Raw genomic sequence first — 17,138 nt, 5'->3', positions numbered from 1 at the left:
CAGCACCCATTCTTAAGGCGCAGCTTTGTGACTGCTAGGTTCAGGTACATTTGCGCTGACATTTGCATTCAGCCAGATCAGTTACATAAGCAGTCAAATGGTGTCGAATTCAGTAGATTTGCTAGTGAAGCATTTTCAGGAGGAATATTCAGAGGTGGGGTCCATGATTTGTCCAAGCACAATGACGAAACAATTGCAAGCACAAAGCTACGTGAAACAGGGGTAGGGAGAGGATTAATAAAGCCAACTGTTACAACCACTTGCCAAAGTCGCATTTCCCCACTTAGAAAGCCAGGCACAGAGGGAAACCAACTCACCAGACTTTCCATAGCGCCTGACATCCATCACTAAGTTTCCAGTTTCCTGGGCGTTTGCCATGGTTTCCTCCCACTTTTTTGTATCCTTATATGAAAACTTGGTGTTATTGATGGCAAGAATTTCATCATCTACCTGCAGCTGAGAAAATTCTGCTGGGCTACCTAAACAATGTAAAAGTTACAAAAATCAAATGAAAAGGAACTCGCAAGCAATCTGCTTCCTGTTGCTTCAAGTTAAGGAAAGTCTGTTACATTTTCATCTCGACTAGTTCTTATTGTTTCCAGTAGAGCAGCAACACTGGAATTTTTAAGTTATCTAATAACTGAATCCCTAGACCACATCAAGTACCAGGGGCATTGTTCATTTCAGAGTCTGCATCTTCATAAACACTGAAAGGAGAAATGGGAAGTACAGCTCCCCCAGCCCCCCCCAAAAAATAATTAACTCTCCTAAGTACAAAGAAAACATGCAATTATTTTTAAATTAAAAATGTGAAATATATTATACTTTAATTGAGCATCATTTAGCACTCTGGGGGAAAGGGAAAAAAGAGTCCCTTCAAACTGCATAAAATTACCACTTAAACTACCATGATTCCATCAATTTTGATATTTAAAAGCAAGAGCCGATATCAACACAAATTCTGTACGGTAAAAATATGAGAACATGGACCTCCTCCTCTCAAATAGGATAGCTCTCATTGCAGTTTTCAACCTTGAAGGCAAATTTAGCAGGTGCTGGGTTTGCCTTGACATAACCCTGACTGATCCAGCAGAAGTCCCAAAGCACGCTGAACATATATAGTAAACGACAGACAAAATGCTAACAATAGTTAGAAAACATCATTCTTGGCAGGTAGTGACTAGGGACAGAGGACCTAGCATGTGGGACCCACTTGGGTTCACGTCACTACAAAGAACAACAACCCCCATGTTGATCTATCATAGGCCTGTAGACATCTGCTACAAAATACAATTATCCACAAAAATTTCACACTAAGTCTTCAAGGTAAGTACTACTACTTGTTAACATTCCTAGAAATTGAGGTTTTTCTTTTAATTCTCTAAGGTCAAAAAATAATTCGTTTTGCAAAACAAAACGAATTAGGAAGGGAGAATAAACAATATGTAGTTTGTAATTCCAACTACTAGTCTTGCAGAAGCGACCTTGCCACTGTCTTCCACGGAAATGCGTCTTTCCCATGCCCCCACCCCACACCCAACTCAAGTTGCTTCTAATTCCCATACACAGCAGAGAAGGTAGCACGATATAGTTAGGCATATGGTTTACCTTTTTCAACTGATGCTACGGAGATCCCAGAAAAATCCCATTTTATTGTAAACCCAAAGTCAGGTTTGTTCCCAGGCGTCTGGTTTATGCTGATTCTCATATCGCTGAACTGATCCTGAAAGTAAAACATGAAACGCTGGTGTCAGGTGTCCCTGGCACCCACATGGAGGAAAACCTATCCATGAAAGACGGGAAGCTGCACCAAGGTACACCTGAGTAGGTTCAAGACATTTTCTTCCTTTGTTCTGATAAAACTTTCACTTACAGGTTTATGACAGAGTACTATTTTCTGCTAACATCAGCTAAGGGCAAATCTATCGTCAACCAATGCTTTATATTAATATAATCCTACAAACAAGTTGGCCACTTAAATCTAGGCTTTTCAGTTGCTTTTCCTATACCTGTGGTCTATTCATTTCTCTCCATCATCTTCCTCACTATGTGTAGTGGAACAGAAATTAAGTACTTACATAATTTTAAAAAATAGAATCTAGTCTATTGTTCACCAAACAAGCAGATCTAATTTACAAAAACACTTATTCCTCACCTAAGAACAAGAAAAAGTAATTTAAATTATCTGTTTTAAATGACAGACAGATTGAGAAGCAATTGACCTCCAACATTAAGCATTTGTAGCTGAATTGGGCAAATGGCCCACAGACGGATAACCAGCTATCCTTAGGAGTGCATATTTGTTGGCTCAGCTGGTTGATGAGGATGCAGAGGCCTTGCTGTAAAATACACAAGTTTGTTCTCTCATCTGAGAGAAACTATGCACAGGACATCCAGAGTAAGAGATTTCAGCTCCTTTGAAGCAGCACCAGTACCCCCAGAGCCCAACAACAATAGCATCTTGGGAAAAGTAGAAGTCTACTTCCACCCTCTTTACTACATGAAAACAAATCCTACACCCCAGGATATTCTCATAACCTTCCTTCCTCCCTCCCTCCCTTCCTTCTTCCCTTCATCCCTCCCTCCCTTTCTCTGTCTCTCTCTCAAGATATTATTTTAAGCCAGGTGGTAGTGTACATGCTATTAATCCCAACACTTAGGACAGAAAGGCAGATAGATCTCTGTGAGTTCAAGGACAACCTGGTCTACAAAGTGAATTCCAGGGCAGCCAGAGCTGTTACACAGAGAAACCCTGCCTTGAAAACCAGAGAGAGAGAGAGAGAGAGAGAGAGAGAGAGAGAGAGAGAGAGAGGTGTTCATATACGTGGTTGTACCCCATGTGTGCAGTGTCTGTAGAGGCCAAAGAGGGCATCAGATCCTTTGGAACTGGCGTTACAAAGAGCTGTGAGCCACTATATATGGGTTCTAGGAAGTGAACCTGGGTTCTCAGGAAGAGTAGCCAGTACTCTTAACTGCTGCACCATTTCTCCAGTCCCTAGGACTTTCTTAAATAATTTTCTAAAGCAAATTTCAGTTTCACAGTAAGGTAGCATTGTTAAATCATCTTTTATTGGCTGGCAAGATGGTTCAGCAAATAAAAGCACTTATCACTAAGCCTAACAACCTGAGTTCAGACACCAGGCCTCATGGAGGAGGAGAGAACCAACTCTTGCAAATTGTCCTCTGACCTCCATATGTGTGCTGTGACCGATAAAACTCACACACACAAATATAATTAAAATTTTTAAACAGCTTTTTTTTTTGCCCTTTTATATTTTGATTTTTTTTTTTTTTTTTGAGACAGGGTTTCTTTGTGTAACAGCTCTAGTTGTCCAGAAACTCTCTTTGTAGACTAGACTAGCCTCGAACTGACAGAGATACACTTGCCTCTGACTCCCCAGTGCTGGGATTAAAGGAGTGTACCACCAGGCCTGGTTTTTAAACAATCTTCTTTAAAAAAGAAAAAAAAATATTTTCTTTATTTATTTTGTATACAACATGCTGCTTCCATGTCTATCTGCACACCAGAAGAGGGCACCAGATCTCATAACAGATGGTTGTGAGCCACCATGTGGTTGCTGGGAATTGAACTCAGGACTTCTGGAAGAGCAACCAGTGCTCTTAACCTCTGAGCCAGCCCCTTAAACAACCTTCTTAACATATACCTTATTGTGGGGTAAACAACAGATATAAACCATTGCATGCATTTATCAAATTAGTCTTTAATTCTTAGCTTTTTAATCATAAAGAATTTAGACTGACCTATTAAAAAATCCTTCCAAAGTTACTTTACCTTCCAGGTCACAAACTGCCAATCCTAATTTGGCAGTTAAATTCAAACCTAGGGCCAACCAGACTAGTAATAGTTTTCTCGCTGTGTTTTTTGAACCATGAAGCAAATTTAAGATTCAAGTGACAATACTCTGAGAAAAATTCCTATAATGTGCAAGAATTACAAGGAAGGAAAGGAAGGCAGAGATACAAGTAGGTGCTAAGCTCTATGAACACATGGAAGAACAGTAATATGGTTCAGTTATTCACCGTGCAGCATACATTATTGTCCGTGGACTCTGTGTAAGACATGGTACTTAGCACTTTAGAAAAGAAAGACAAATGAGGCTTTATCCTTGTTCTTAATAATTGTAACTCTTCCAAGGTGGATATGAGGGGTTTCAAAAGAAAAAGGTGTAGCTAATAACCAACTTCCAATAGGAAGCCTTTTGAAAGACAGTGTAAATAGAGGCATCCAGATGTCGTCATGATGTGCCTTATTAATGAGCCTGCTGAGTGCCAATTTGAAGGTTAAAAAAACTTGGCTGAGAATAGAGTAGAGAAAGCTACTAGTTGGTTCTACTCTTTCAGCATAAATGCTTAATTCTTGATGGATAACTATTATTTTCTCTTTTCTGGCATGGAAAACTGAAACTACTTGGGTAGTTCATTTCTTAGTCATCAAAAATCTAGCTTTCCCTTGATAATTTAGGCCAAAACCACCACACACTTAAATTAGAGGTGACTCAGTGAAAGGAGTGGTCATCTTTTTATTTTATTTTTATTTTATTTTAATTTTTTGGCTTTTCGAGGCAGGGTTTCTCTGTGTAGCTTTGGATCCTATCCTGGCACTCGCTCTGGAGACCAGGCTGGCTTTGAACTCACAGAGATCCACCTGCCTCTGCCTCCCGAGTGCTGGGATTAAGGGTATGCGCCACCAACAGACCTAACTTAAAGCCCATGGAAGTACAGAATCTATTGTTCTACAAAGACAGAAAGACAAATGATGAGTTAGGTAATCAAACCACTAATTAGGGTTTTATTAGTTGAAAACATAAGAGATAGTGTTTGAAGAAATAGTCTCAAACTACATTTAAAAACTGTGCTGTGGGAGACTGCAACTGAGCATTATCCTTTTCTTCCAAACAAAAGATGAACCACAACAAGCTTCAGCCATAGAGGGAAGAGCTTCACAATTACAGTAAACCAGAAGAACTGTCCCCAAAAGGCTATTCTGAGCTTGAAAATAAAGACATCTCTGAACACACTAAATGAAAGAACAGATACTCTCCTCTCGGAAGCTGCTAACAGGGAAGATGGTTTTGCCATGGCTACAGGCTGGCAGACTGTCCTGTCCAGGACAATACACAGACAGAAAGGAGCGCCACATGGAGAATTACAGGTGAATCTCTGTTGATACCTAAGTTACCTCAGGCATGGCACTGGAGTACTTTCCTCTCTGACACTGACTTTCAAGTGGTTTGTGGTTGAAGAGCCCTACTTTCCCATGACGATCTTATGTATACATCATCCTCCCCAAAACATAAAGACACATATGTGTGCATGATACACATGCATACACACAATAATAAAGTGCATGATGGTGGCTGAAGGATGAGGGTGGCATGTCACAGGCTCCCAGCTCTGTCACTTCTTCCTTAGGAATTCTTTAGGGCATTCCTGTGAAGTGTTGGGTTCCTTACTACTAGGTTACAGCCAAGACTTCTTACAGGCAAACATAGATATAACTGTAGTCATACATGAGCTATTCAACTCTGATTTCAGGCAGGATCTCTAATTTTTAACTTTCTCTACAATATTTCAGCCAAATGAGAATTTCAGCCAAAGGATCTGAGCTACAGAAGATAATTAAGGAATTGCCTTTTTGAACTAGATTGGAACAAAAATATAAATTATCAAGTGAAAGCTAGATTTTGATGACCAAGAAATGAACTACCCAAGTAGTTTCAGCTGTCCAAGCCAAGAGAGAGAAAATAATAACTATCCACTAACAGTTCAGCACTTAAGCTAAAAGCAATTTCATTCAGCCTGGCTACAATTTGAACAGAAGTACACACTGAAAACAAGATTGCCCCACTCACTGCCACACTAAAGAGCCAGAAGGGGACTCTGATTGTCTAGAAATAGACAAAGGGTGACCTGGTAACACAAGAGTATGAATTATTTCTCCTAGAATTGATGAATTAAGGATTTCCACTGTCACCACAGATGGAAATTAATGAAAGTCAGAGTCAATCTTACACACTAACAAAACTATTCCCTTCCAATGTTTCCAGCTAGACAAATGTGCTGACTGAAGGAAGGCCTTCTCATCTGATAAAATAAAAAAAAAAAAAATGACACTAGAAGCAGGTTTGGTGACACAATCCAGAAAAAATGAGAAAATAATCTTTAAATTTCTGTCCATGTAGTTTCTGGGTACATTCCAGGGACTCCTTGGGATGAGAATAAAAGGAAATGACCTTTAAATTAAAGCTCTGCTTTGGTACTGGAGTCATCTTCCCTCACCAAAGAGATACCTAAAACTTTCTTCACCCCTGGTAGATTTTTCCACTACAGAGAAGCAGGTGGCCTTCCTACCCACGGCCGCCAGCCTATACAAGCCTGCTCAGCTTCTTGCCTATCTACAAAATCCAACAAAAGTGTGCACATCCTACCAGGCACTACCAATGATTATCCAAATTGAGGAACATTCCTCTAATGTTCCCAGGACCTATTATCCCACTCTACTTTGCCCGTTCCCCTCAGTCTCTCCAGTCACCTCTTAGTTTTGTCAATGTGGCCTTTCTTTTCTATTTCATCTTGTAGATCCCCAGTCATTCCAATCTTTCTGACCATCTGCCTTCCTCAGTAACTTGCACTCATCAACATACCCTCAACTACTAGGTCCAACAGTTCCACAATTAAAACATCTTCCTCCCAGACATACTCTGCTTCCTCCTGGCTTTTCACATCTTGGTTACATGCATCACTACCCAACTAGCTGGGAGACTTAGCAATGCCTCCCTCTGTTCTCTTCCCCTGTTGCCCTACATACACTTTTAAGAATGTGCTCCCAAGCTCACAGACTATGACCTTGAAGGAACCCATCTTCTCCAACTTCTACAAGTCCCTGTCATAGTTCAGAGGCATATTTGACCTCTCTCCTGCCTCTCCAGCCCTCCTTCCTCACAGCTGCCAGAACTCTAAGTATAGAACACGCTGATTACACCACACCCACATTTACATTGCCAGTAGCTCCCTAGTGCCTGCTTGGTAGAATTCAAATTCTACATTTCTGAAATAAGTTCAGCTCAGGTGACTTTCTATAAATATATACCACCTTTCCTCTAAGAATACTTTCATTGCCAAGCATGGGAGTGATATCTGTAATCCAAATTCCTGGGAGGCCAAGGTAAGAGAATTGAGACTTGAGTCCAGTTTGTGATAAATTTATCGATACAGGTCTTTTGTATCTATTGGTTATAAAATTTAAATTCTAAAAACACAGTGAGGTTAAAAATAAGTCAGCAGTGGCTGAGGCTGAGACGGTTCAGTGGGAAAGAGTGAGCTTGCTGTTGTAGGGGACCAAACTTCCATCCCCAGCAACCATATCAGGTATCTTATAACCACCTGTAACTCAGATCTAGTGGATCCAACACCCTCTTCTGGCCTCTGTGGACACTGGCACAGATGTGGCATGCGCACAGAGAGATGGACAGACACAGACACACAAATATTTTTTTTAAAAAAAAAGTCAATACCAATGTTTTAGTTATATAAGGCAATCCTCAACTTTGAGCATGCCATATGGAGGAGGAAGAATTGATCATGATTATTGGTTAGGGCATGAGAAAATGGAATGGGGGTTATGTACTTCACCAGCCTAGGGCAAGACACATAACTGAACTCTCAAGTATGTCACTAGTAACACTGGAGACAATAGCACCTACTTTCAAGGTTACGGAGAAGACTAAAGGAAACATTTAAAAGGTGCCAATACCCATGGCTAGTGCTCCACACTTACTTTGTTTCCCATAGAAACAACATTAAACATGGTATGAATGCTGATCAAGCACTTTCCAGATGAATTAAATAAAATCATATTGTAGGCTGGAGAGTTGGCTCCAAGGTTAAGAGCCCTGGCTACTCTTCCAGAGGTTCTGAGTTCAATTCCAAGCACCCACATGGTGGCTTACAACCATCTGTAATGAGATCTGGTGCCCTCTTCTGGTGCGCAGGAATATATGCAGACATAAAGTTGTATACATAATAACTAAATCTTTTTTTAAAATATCATATTTTAACTTGCATAAACTTAGTTTGCAAGCCAGGAGGACACAGTCACATTCAGGTCCTGGGGTAATAGGGGGAAGATGGTCTTGCTTCCCAACTTCACAGTAAGCTGGCTCTCGTCAGAGGTGTAACATGAAAGGAATGGAATTAAACTAGAATTAGCTATTTAATAGCAGGCTAATTAAGCTAGCCCTGCTATTTAAAGTGGTTCTTCATCAGCACTGGAGGGGAATTGAACTTAGAACCTCATAGTGGGCAAATGCCCTACAGCTAAGCCATATTCAATTCATGAACAGAATCGAAACCGTGTAAAAAGCTTCCTCCAGGCTGGGCGTTGGTGGTGCACACCTTTAATCCCAGCACTCGGGAGGCAGAGGCAGGCAGATCTCTGTGAGTTTGAGGCCAGCCTGGTCTCCAGATCGAGTTTCAGGATAGGCTCCAAAGCTACACAGAGAAACCCTGTCTCGAAAAACCAAAAGAAAAAAAAAAAGCTTCCTCCATTCAAATGTGCTATTATCCACTTTCTGGGAGTTGCTTTAAAAGGCTAGGGCAGAGATTTGTGTGGTATCAGCAAGAAGGCAGTTCTGAACAGAAAACAGAAACTTGCAAGTAAAGCAGGCATGGAGGGGAAATCTTGGAAACCATATCTTCAAGGCAAGGCAGCTGAGGCATGAGGAAGGACCCTCACTGAAATCTCTTTCCCTTCCCTCTGATCTCCCAGCAACCTGGACTGACCAGGGAGGCAGGGAAAATGGCAAAATCCCCAAGACAAGAGGGAGGGGAAGAAAGGCAGTGGGAGACTACCAGCAATGAGAGAAACAGGAAATTGCATGGGCAGAGGTGGATACAGTCATTAACTTCTTTCCTTCACTGTGCTTTCCCTGCTTTAGGATGCAAAGCACAGTTCTGTGATGAACTCCTACCCATTCTCTGCCTGCATACTTCCTTCCTTAAAATACTGCTACAGAACGTCACAGAGCTTGCCTTCCAAAAGAACCCCTCATTTCATAAGCTCTCTCACTCAAGAACCAAAAAGAATTTGATATTGCCACCTAGATCAAGTTCATACTTTAGGGTATGGTAACCAAGGCCTTGAATGTAGCTCAAGCCAGCACTGATGGAGGGCAAGCCAGCATTACTTGACAACTGAATGTGGGCTAACAAGTACAAAGAGGAGGAAGGAGGAAGACATGGATATTTGCAACAAGGAAGAAGTTGGCGAGTGAAACTTTCAAGGGTCGGTTCAATTCCAACCACGAGGACAAACTATGTGGATCATGAAAGAAGCAGTTTTGCCTGGCTTTGAAGGACTTGAAAGGTATTACACAGAGATAAACAGAGGGAACATCTTCAAATGGAAGAATAATAATAACTTAATGTGTGTGATGTGCCCAAACAAAACTGGCTTTCTTTGGAAGCTCAGGTACCTTTCTTTCCCTTGATGTAGTAAGAGGTAGGCAATACTGAGTAAGAATTCCTGAGTTTGGATCCTGTCTCCACCACTAGTGTCCTGGATGGTCTTGTAAAAGTAGTGAGATCATCTATGCTTTCAGTTACCTGTGTGTAAGAATGAAGATGGTGGTGATGGCATCCCAGGCCTGTGGTGAGGGTTTGCTCATACAGTACCCTGTGAAGTTTGTCTAGCCCATGTCCTCATTGAACATCAGTTCATATTGAGATAAGACAAAGGGAGTCTGAACTCATTCATGAGGAACATTGGCACTCCACAGAGTGTCGAACCAAGTGCTTCAGGAGACTCTAGAAAGCACAGAAATTACTGCGCCCTGTGTAGAACAAACACTTGAGGCTACTCCTAACCGTTTACATTGACAGAAAATTGACCTGAGTTACAATACGATATGAAAAGGGTAACGGTCTGGGAGATCCTGAAAGCAGAAATGCAAGGCCAAAGCATGGGGAAACAAAGAAAAAGATCAGAAGAGCATCCTTTTGCAAAGCTACCAAAGCATCTAAATGTTCAGTCACTTTGTTTTGTATAACTATCTAGAGTTACAGAGCTGGAGCAGGAATTGAAAGGGTGATATACAGGACCCTGTATAAAATCTCACTCATCAACTGTTTTGCACATTCACAGCCTCTCTGGAGTCAGTCAGTTCAATAAATTACTTTTCTGGTAGAATAGAAATGGATAGTCCAAACAGAAACAGGCAGTCACCATGTAAAATACAACGGTGCTCAAGAATTCCACCAGCTCTAATGGTTAAATGAAGCCAAATCTTCCTTAGTAGAATGACACTTCAAACTTGATGGAAACAGCATAAATCCACTATGATGAAACCTGAAACACGGCCAGGCTAATTCGGGCTGCTGGAAATTGCTGGAGTATAGGACACACCCACGCTCCACACATGGCCTCTTTTTCTTAATCCACGGATGCAGTTTGCCAGCTGCCACCGTGAAGGAGGTCCCATCATCTAGCTGGCAGCACATTCATCAAGCTGTTTTGTTGAGTTTGCTCTTTGAAAGAGGGAAGTCAATATCCAAATCCACAGAGGAGAAGACACCTTGCCGCTGCTTTTAATATCCACCTATGGATAACTTACATTGCCCACGTATAGTAAGAGGAACTGCTCTCATCCACTGAGACCCATAATGCTAACCATATATTTCTAATTCTTATAAAATGTATCAGTAATTTATAACTGATGATTTTTACAAGTTGAAAAGAATGTAAGTAGGTATAGGAAAACCCTTCTAAAACAAACAAGAACTAGAAAACACCACCACCAAATAAATACAAAACTTAAAGTTACCTAAGTACTAACACTGGTTATTTCTAAATGATATATTTCTCAAGGAATTTTTCTTGTGTTTCTCATATTTCTCAGGTACAAAGAGAGTCTTACAGCCTGGAAGGGAGGGTTGAAATTTTTTAAATTTTTCTTATAACAATTAAAAAATATTAAAAGAAAATATGCTATGCCAAACTATTTCACATAAATCTATTTTATCCACATATTCAAGAGGCAGATTTTATCTTTTGCTTTGGAAAACAACTATGCACCAGTAAGACACAGGGAATCATAGACCAAGTCAAAGACCAAAAATGCTTCCATGAGAAGGGGCTTATACACTAGCAAGTTGCTTAACCAGAGTGCTGTTGGCTTTCGGTTATTTTAAAGAAGCTTTGTTAGTTTGACAAAGACTTTTAGTGGCTTTTACATGTAGACTGAAAGAAAACATGTCACCTAATAATTCTCTTGAAAGCCATCTGTTAGGGTTTTAAAAGGGAAAAATAGCAAACACTCCCATTCATTTTAAATCTGCTGGAGTATTTTATTTGGAGTCCAAATGATCAGAATCACTGTTTTCAAACTGCAACTACACCTCATTGTTCCCACTAAGAGACAAGGAATGACAGCAAATGTGGCCTTTCACAAGTCCAAATGGGTATGAAAAGCCACAAGAAGATTAAGAGATAACAAAATGCTGTGTCCCTAGAGACAAGCATCCACTAAATGGACAGTTTCCTTCTGCAGCTGGTTAATTTCCATGGAGACGGGCTTTTGCTTACCCACACATATATTAGATCTGCAGCAGGAACTAGAGAGCCATGGAATAATAAAAACTACAGGCAAACTTTCCAGGAGACTGGTATACCAAGTCTCCAGAGACACCGCCCATGAAGGATGTCTGAGAGCTACAAACTAAGAGTGGGAAAGACCTACTTCCTCCACAAGCTGTTAAAAATACAACAATATACTTTTGCATGATATAAATAGCAGCCTCTACTGTAAAAGCTAGGGGCTAGAACAACGGTTTCCAGATTGAAATCATTAAGTATCTGAGCCTGATGATTAAGAACCCTCAGAAACTTACCTGGGACCTTGAAACCTCCCTCTGTGGTGAGCTTCTCCCTTCTCCAGAGTCAGACACTGAATCCAGGCCAGACATTGGAGAGAGTGTGGCTTTTGAGGTGGCTGCCTGGTCTTGGGAGAGGGAAGAGGAGGGTGTGGGAGAGGACATGCTTGCCACATCTTCTCCTGTGGTCGCCTCTTTTTCACTGGATGAGCCCAGAACAAACTGGGTGGAGTCAAGCTTTGGGGCAGTAGCTTTGACCAGATTCTGTGGAGGTCTCTTGACAATTTCAATATCTCCGTTGTACTTCCAGCCATCATCCATCTACATAGGAAACATCATTTTAAACCCAATATTCTGCCAACCTTAGGTCCAGTTTTAAAAACAGACTTATTAATATTTGAAAGGCACTAAAGTAGCATATACTTGTCACAGAAAAGTAACTATTGTCAAAAGTTTGGAATGCATTCCTTCACACTACCAAATATGCACCAGCATAGAAACCCTTGTTCTAATACCATTATTATTTATGGTTTTCTAACACTTGTTTTGTTTGTTCGTATCACTCCAGGACAACAGACACACACAACTCCAAACTAGGTCTTTCAATCACTGGAAACCCCACAGTGTATATATCAATCATTTGTTCATTTGATATATAATTAAATTTCTTAAAAGCTACTCAGCACTCCCGAGAAACACTACAACCAATTCCAGCATCCCTTTATAAACGGAGCTTTTACTTTAGAGCCCAGATGTTGCAAAAACTCACTGCATCAAAGGTTTTATATCTGTGGGATCTGTCTCTCGCTTCTACAGAGAAAACAGCAGCCCTGTACTCATGGGCAGAAGGACACCCCCTCAACAATAAACAGTTTCAGCACTGAAAATATTTGTCAGTCAGATGGGTGAACAGTTGTTTACCCAATTCTCAGGCTAACAAGGCTAAACATATCTCTTTATACTTTCATTACATTCCTTTCCATTGAACTGGCCATCTCATTTGCTATGTCCATTTCTAGTGTTTATCATTCCCTTATCAAGTTACAAAAATACTTCACATCTTAGAATTGTCAACTGCTTCCTACAATGCAGTTTAAATAATAACTGTGACTCAAAGTGCCCCATGTTAATAGCACTTGCTATACAAGTTTAATTTTATGTTGTCAAATAGGTCTAAATTTTCCTTACTAGGATGGTCAGGGATCTTCTGGCAGACTTAGATAGGCTTCCTTCGGCTTGAACACTAATTTCTTAAGCCCTAATTCTCATCTAAAGGTCCAGATCTTAAGATCTTAAGGGCTAGGTGGGCAGAACTGGCAGAAGCATAAACATTAAATATCCAGACCACATCTTCATTTACATAATTCAGTCTAACATGCCCCACGTGTGCTGAATCTCATTAGAGATACAAACGTATATATTTCAACAAAAGTATACTCAAGCATCAAGTTCTAAGGTAGAAAGCAAGGATAGAAGACCTCACATATACAACCCTAAGAACAGTTAAGGTGAGGCTTAAAAACCTGCCATATCATAGATTTAAAAAAAAAAAAAAAAAAAAAAAAAAAAAGAGCTGACTGCTGGCAATTTCATAATGTTCGACCTAAAAGTTCAGAAGAGATACAGGCAAAAATAAGGCAAGAAAACAAATGACTTTTCTGTCTCCTGTAAAGTTTATCACCCCTGTTTTTATTAGATCTAAATTGTCACAGGAGTTGTTTGTATATGGTATCTACATTTTGCACATCTAGTATCTTCCCACTCTCATGGCTTCTGCTCAAGTTCCCCCCAACTCATTGCTCTTGGGAACAGACTGGATGAACGTGGGGCATTTTTACCGTGTAGGATCTGGGCAGTGATGAGATTCCCCTTGACTGCGTGCCAAAAGGTCTCGCTGTGACCACAGATGTTAACCTGGCTGTATCGGATCTCTGGTAACTTCTAGGGAGAGAAGCTGAAATCCGAGTCGACTCTCCTCTTGTACTCAGCGACTGCTGAAAAGAGAGCGAGACTGGACGCTGTGCTACCGAAGATAAAGACACCGACACCTGCGGCGGTTCTGTAGCAGACAAGGGGGCCTGGGGCTGCGCTTCCACAGCAGACGAGGGGGCCTGTTGTGGTTCCACAGCAGCCACGGGGGCCGGCCGCTGCTCTTCAGGAATATGAGATGGAAACTGAACTTCAGCTGCTACACTGTCCTGACTATTTGAAAAAGTTGTGCAATCTTCTTTGGGCGTCTCGGTGGAATAAGCTGTTGCCTTGTCTTCCATTGTCTCGCTCCGGTAGCTGGTTTCTGACAGAGTCACTGTAGGGAGGAGCACGTCATCGTCCAGGGCATCATCGGAGGAATACATCCTCCTTGTAGAATTCTGATTTCGAGATTCCCTTAGCAAAGAAAAATGTGCCATTACACAGAATTATGCATGTGACTCCAGATGGGGTAAGACAATAACTAATATGTAAGTGGTTACTCACTCAACACAATAATCAGCACAATAATAACGCCTTTCTGCATCCGCTAAGATACTGACCCGGCCTTCTTTTTTTTAATTAAAGAAGTTCTCAAATGGATATTTTTAACCATAAACTAACAACAAAATAAGAGAGCTCTAACACGGGATTATTTCCAGGTTTTTAGGCACAAATGTTTGTCTTCCAAGATCAAAATGCTTTAAATGGCTGGCCACCAATAAAAAATCTGCCAAATTTTGCTATATAAAATTTACAATGTATTGGTAAAAATAATAGCACAAGAGAATCGGGCTTTTATAGAGAGCCAGTCAGTTCATGGAGCCTGACAGATTCCCCATGGGCAATTATAATAGACTCAAGGTTATTATCATACTTACAGAGCTGGTAAAACAGCTTCATCTTGCAGTTAGTGGGGAGCCCTACCTCCCTGGCTAACTCTGTATTTCAGTGAATGAAACTCCTGAGCATTGGCATTTGGGACACAATGGAGCTTTGTTTAATTTCACCTGCCAGCATATTTCCTTTGTAACTTTATTTTTAAAGCATATTTGCTTTCTCTCTGATCTACCTATCTTCTCCAGGTCCACACAGTTAAAGTACTCATATGAAAGTTTAAATTTCACTTTTATCCTGTTATTTCAACTCAAAGAATAAATCCACACATCCACACTTACATAGACTTCCTTTAAATATAAGTTATACTCTACCACTTAAATTTAACAAAGATCTCTTATAGTTCATAAAATTCATTTAAAAGTAAAAGTTGGCTTTATTTCACTGCCCTATGCTTAAACTCACTTTAAGAGTGAGAAAAACCAGTGTTTTTTTTTATATATCAAATATAGTGAATAACTCCTCCTTCTACAGAAGAGCACACAGAGTGAGACAAAGAAAGAACACTGCTCCCCAAGGCTAAGTAGTAGTTTCTTTTGTCAACCCAGATCACCAGTTCAGCAATATTGTTTCAGTGCGTCAGAACAAAGCCCTGGCTGCTTCGGTACATATGTGTTTACAGTTTAAAATTGGTGACCACATATCCCACCCTATGCAGGGTCTCCAAACACAAGGGGCGTCCAGCCCTTTACCTGTCCTGCAGCATTTCTCTAAATGTCTTGGAGCTCCGGTCAGACTTCTCCAGGGCCTGCTTTTCAATCTCCTCTCTCTCCTCCTTCTTCTTCTGCAGATCTGATGTGTAACTCTTCCGCCTACTTTTCCATTTTGCAAGGTCCTGACAAGAAATCACATCAGCCCGGTCATACCTGAATTTCTACACACCCTTTCCTTGCAGTGGGTGAGCGCATGCTGGAATATCCTGTTACAAAGCTGAAAGCACTCGCTCCCACTTGTGCCAAGGTGGCCTAATTTTGCTTTTTATAGCCTGTGTTTCTGTACCAAGCCTTTATCTCATGTGCCTGCCAGAGAACCCTGACCTAATAAGAAGATAGATCCCACTTTTGTTATCCAAGAAATCATCACATCAATGTCCATTTCTCAAAGAACACTAATGCTTGCAATTAGGCACTAGATCAGATTGATGGGGAAATATCTCAAACTCAATTTCATAGCACTCTAAACCCCTGATTCGTATGCTTACTATGATGAGAGGGACAGAAATGTTCCAGTGACAGTCCAGTTCAAGTAAATGGTCTATCTTATTAATATCTAGTTCAATCCCCAGAAATACAGATGCCCTAGATGTTGTTCCCCTCAACAACATAGACTATGTATAAAGGTTACTGTCTAGTGGAGTAGGTCTACTGAGAACAAGGGTCCCAGAAGAAAAAGCCAGTTCTACCTACAGAAGGGGAGATCACAAACCACACTGGACTGCCCATGATTTCAGAGAACATAGTCCTCCTGGGAGAGAACAGGGACCATCATGTAGGTACAAGCCCATACTTGTTTCCCACATCGCCAGAAACGTGTTCTACATCAGCCTGGACAGTCTTACCTAATGCAGGTATCCCTGGTTGCATAAGCCAGTTGGGACACCTGGGGATTGAAGCATTTTGAATGCTACAAATATTTCTCCATTTCCAAATCAGAGAAATATCATACTAAGAATTCCAAGAGAAATCCTATTACAAAGGGAAGTATACTGAAGGTCTCAGAACAAACCAGACCTCACCCCCAGGGCTTGGAAAGCAAGTTTGGCTCCTAAACTTCAGGGACACATAGGGCCAATCCTGCTTTTCAAACTCCCTGAAAGCAATGTGAACTATTTTCCCCAAAAGAAATAAAGTCACCCAAATATTCATCTGCTCTCACCTAATGGGTACCCTACCTTGATAATTATTTTCTTATCCAAAAAAATAAAAAAAAAAAAACTCACTGTGTGTTTTAGCAATGTAATACTTAATTCTTCCCTGGTTTGTAGGGATTGGGGCTGCAGTTAAAACATCCCAGGCATGAGGCAAGGGTTCTAACACAGAGTCACATGCTGAGCCCTGCATGCTGTTTCTTGATCAATCAAGTTCCATCAAGAGGACACTAAAGTTTAGCAATGTAGTGTCTTTGGACATCGAGGTTGACTTTCTCCAACGCTTTTGTTCATGTGTCTCTTACCATGAACCTGTGCTCCAAACTTCTTTGGGCTTGGGAGTGCCATTTGTCTATTACAGTCCCTTACATTCCTACAGCTTATAATAATTACTATATTATTATATCATACTTTCTTCTTTAAGATTCAAGATAAAGGTAAAGTCCATGTCCACATAAGCCCTTGGGTATGCCAGCTCTCTGAAAACAGTTCATTTGGAATCACATTCGGCACTGAC

At 40.8% G+C, this 17,138-nt stretch overlaps 1 protein-coding gene across 3 annotated transcripts in view; it reads right to left on the bottom strand.

The window, feature by feature from the left end:
• Lmo7 (LIM domain 7) overlaps nucleotides 1-17,138 on the bottom strand; it is a 122,631-nt gene that overhangs the window by 22,231 nt on the left and 83,262 nt on the right. For all 3 annotated transcript variants that reach the window (XM_035452608.1, XM_035452607.1, XM_035452609.1), the window contains 5 exons: nucleotides 15,447-15,589; nucleotides 13,728-14,274; nucleotides 11,908-12,210; nucleotides 1,609-1,723; nucleotides 318-479 (listed from right to left, as the gene is read on the bottom strand). In XM_035452608.1, coding sequence (XP_035308499.1) covers nucleotides 318-479; nucleotides 1,609-1,723; nucleotides 11,908-12,210; nucleotides 13,728-14,274; nucleotides 15,447-15,589 — 1,270 coding nt within the window. The remainder of the gene's footprint in view (nucleotides 1-317; nucleotides 480-1,608; nucleotides 1,724-11,907; nucleotides 12,211-13,727; nucleotides 14,275-15,446; nucleotides 15,590-17,138) is intronic.

This window comes from Cricetulus griseus (genome assembly GCF_003668045.3).
Source record: "Cricetulus griseus strain 17A/GY chromosome 1 unlocalized genomic scaffold, alternate assembly CriGri-PICRH-1.0 chr1_1, whole genome shotgun sequence".
Taxonomy (NCBI): domain Eukaryota; kingdom Metazoa; phylum Chordata; class Mammalia; order Rodentia; family Cricetidae; genus Cricetulus; species Cricetulus griseus.
This window is presented reverse-complemented; position numbering and strand designations above follow the sequence as displayed.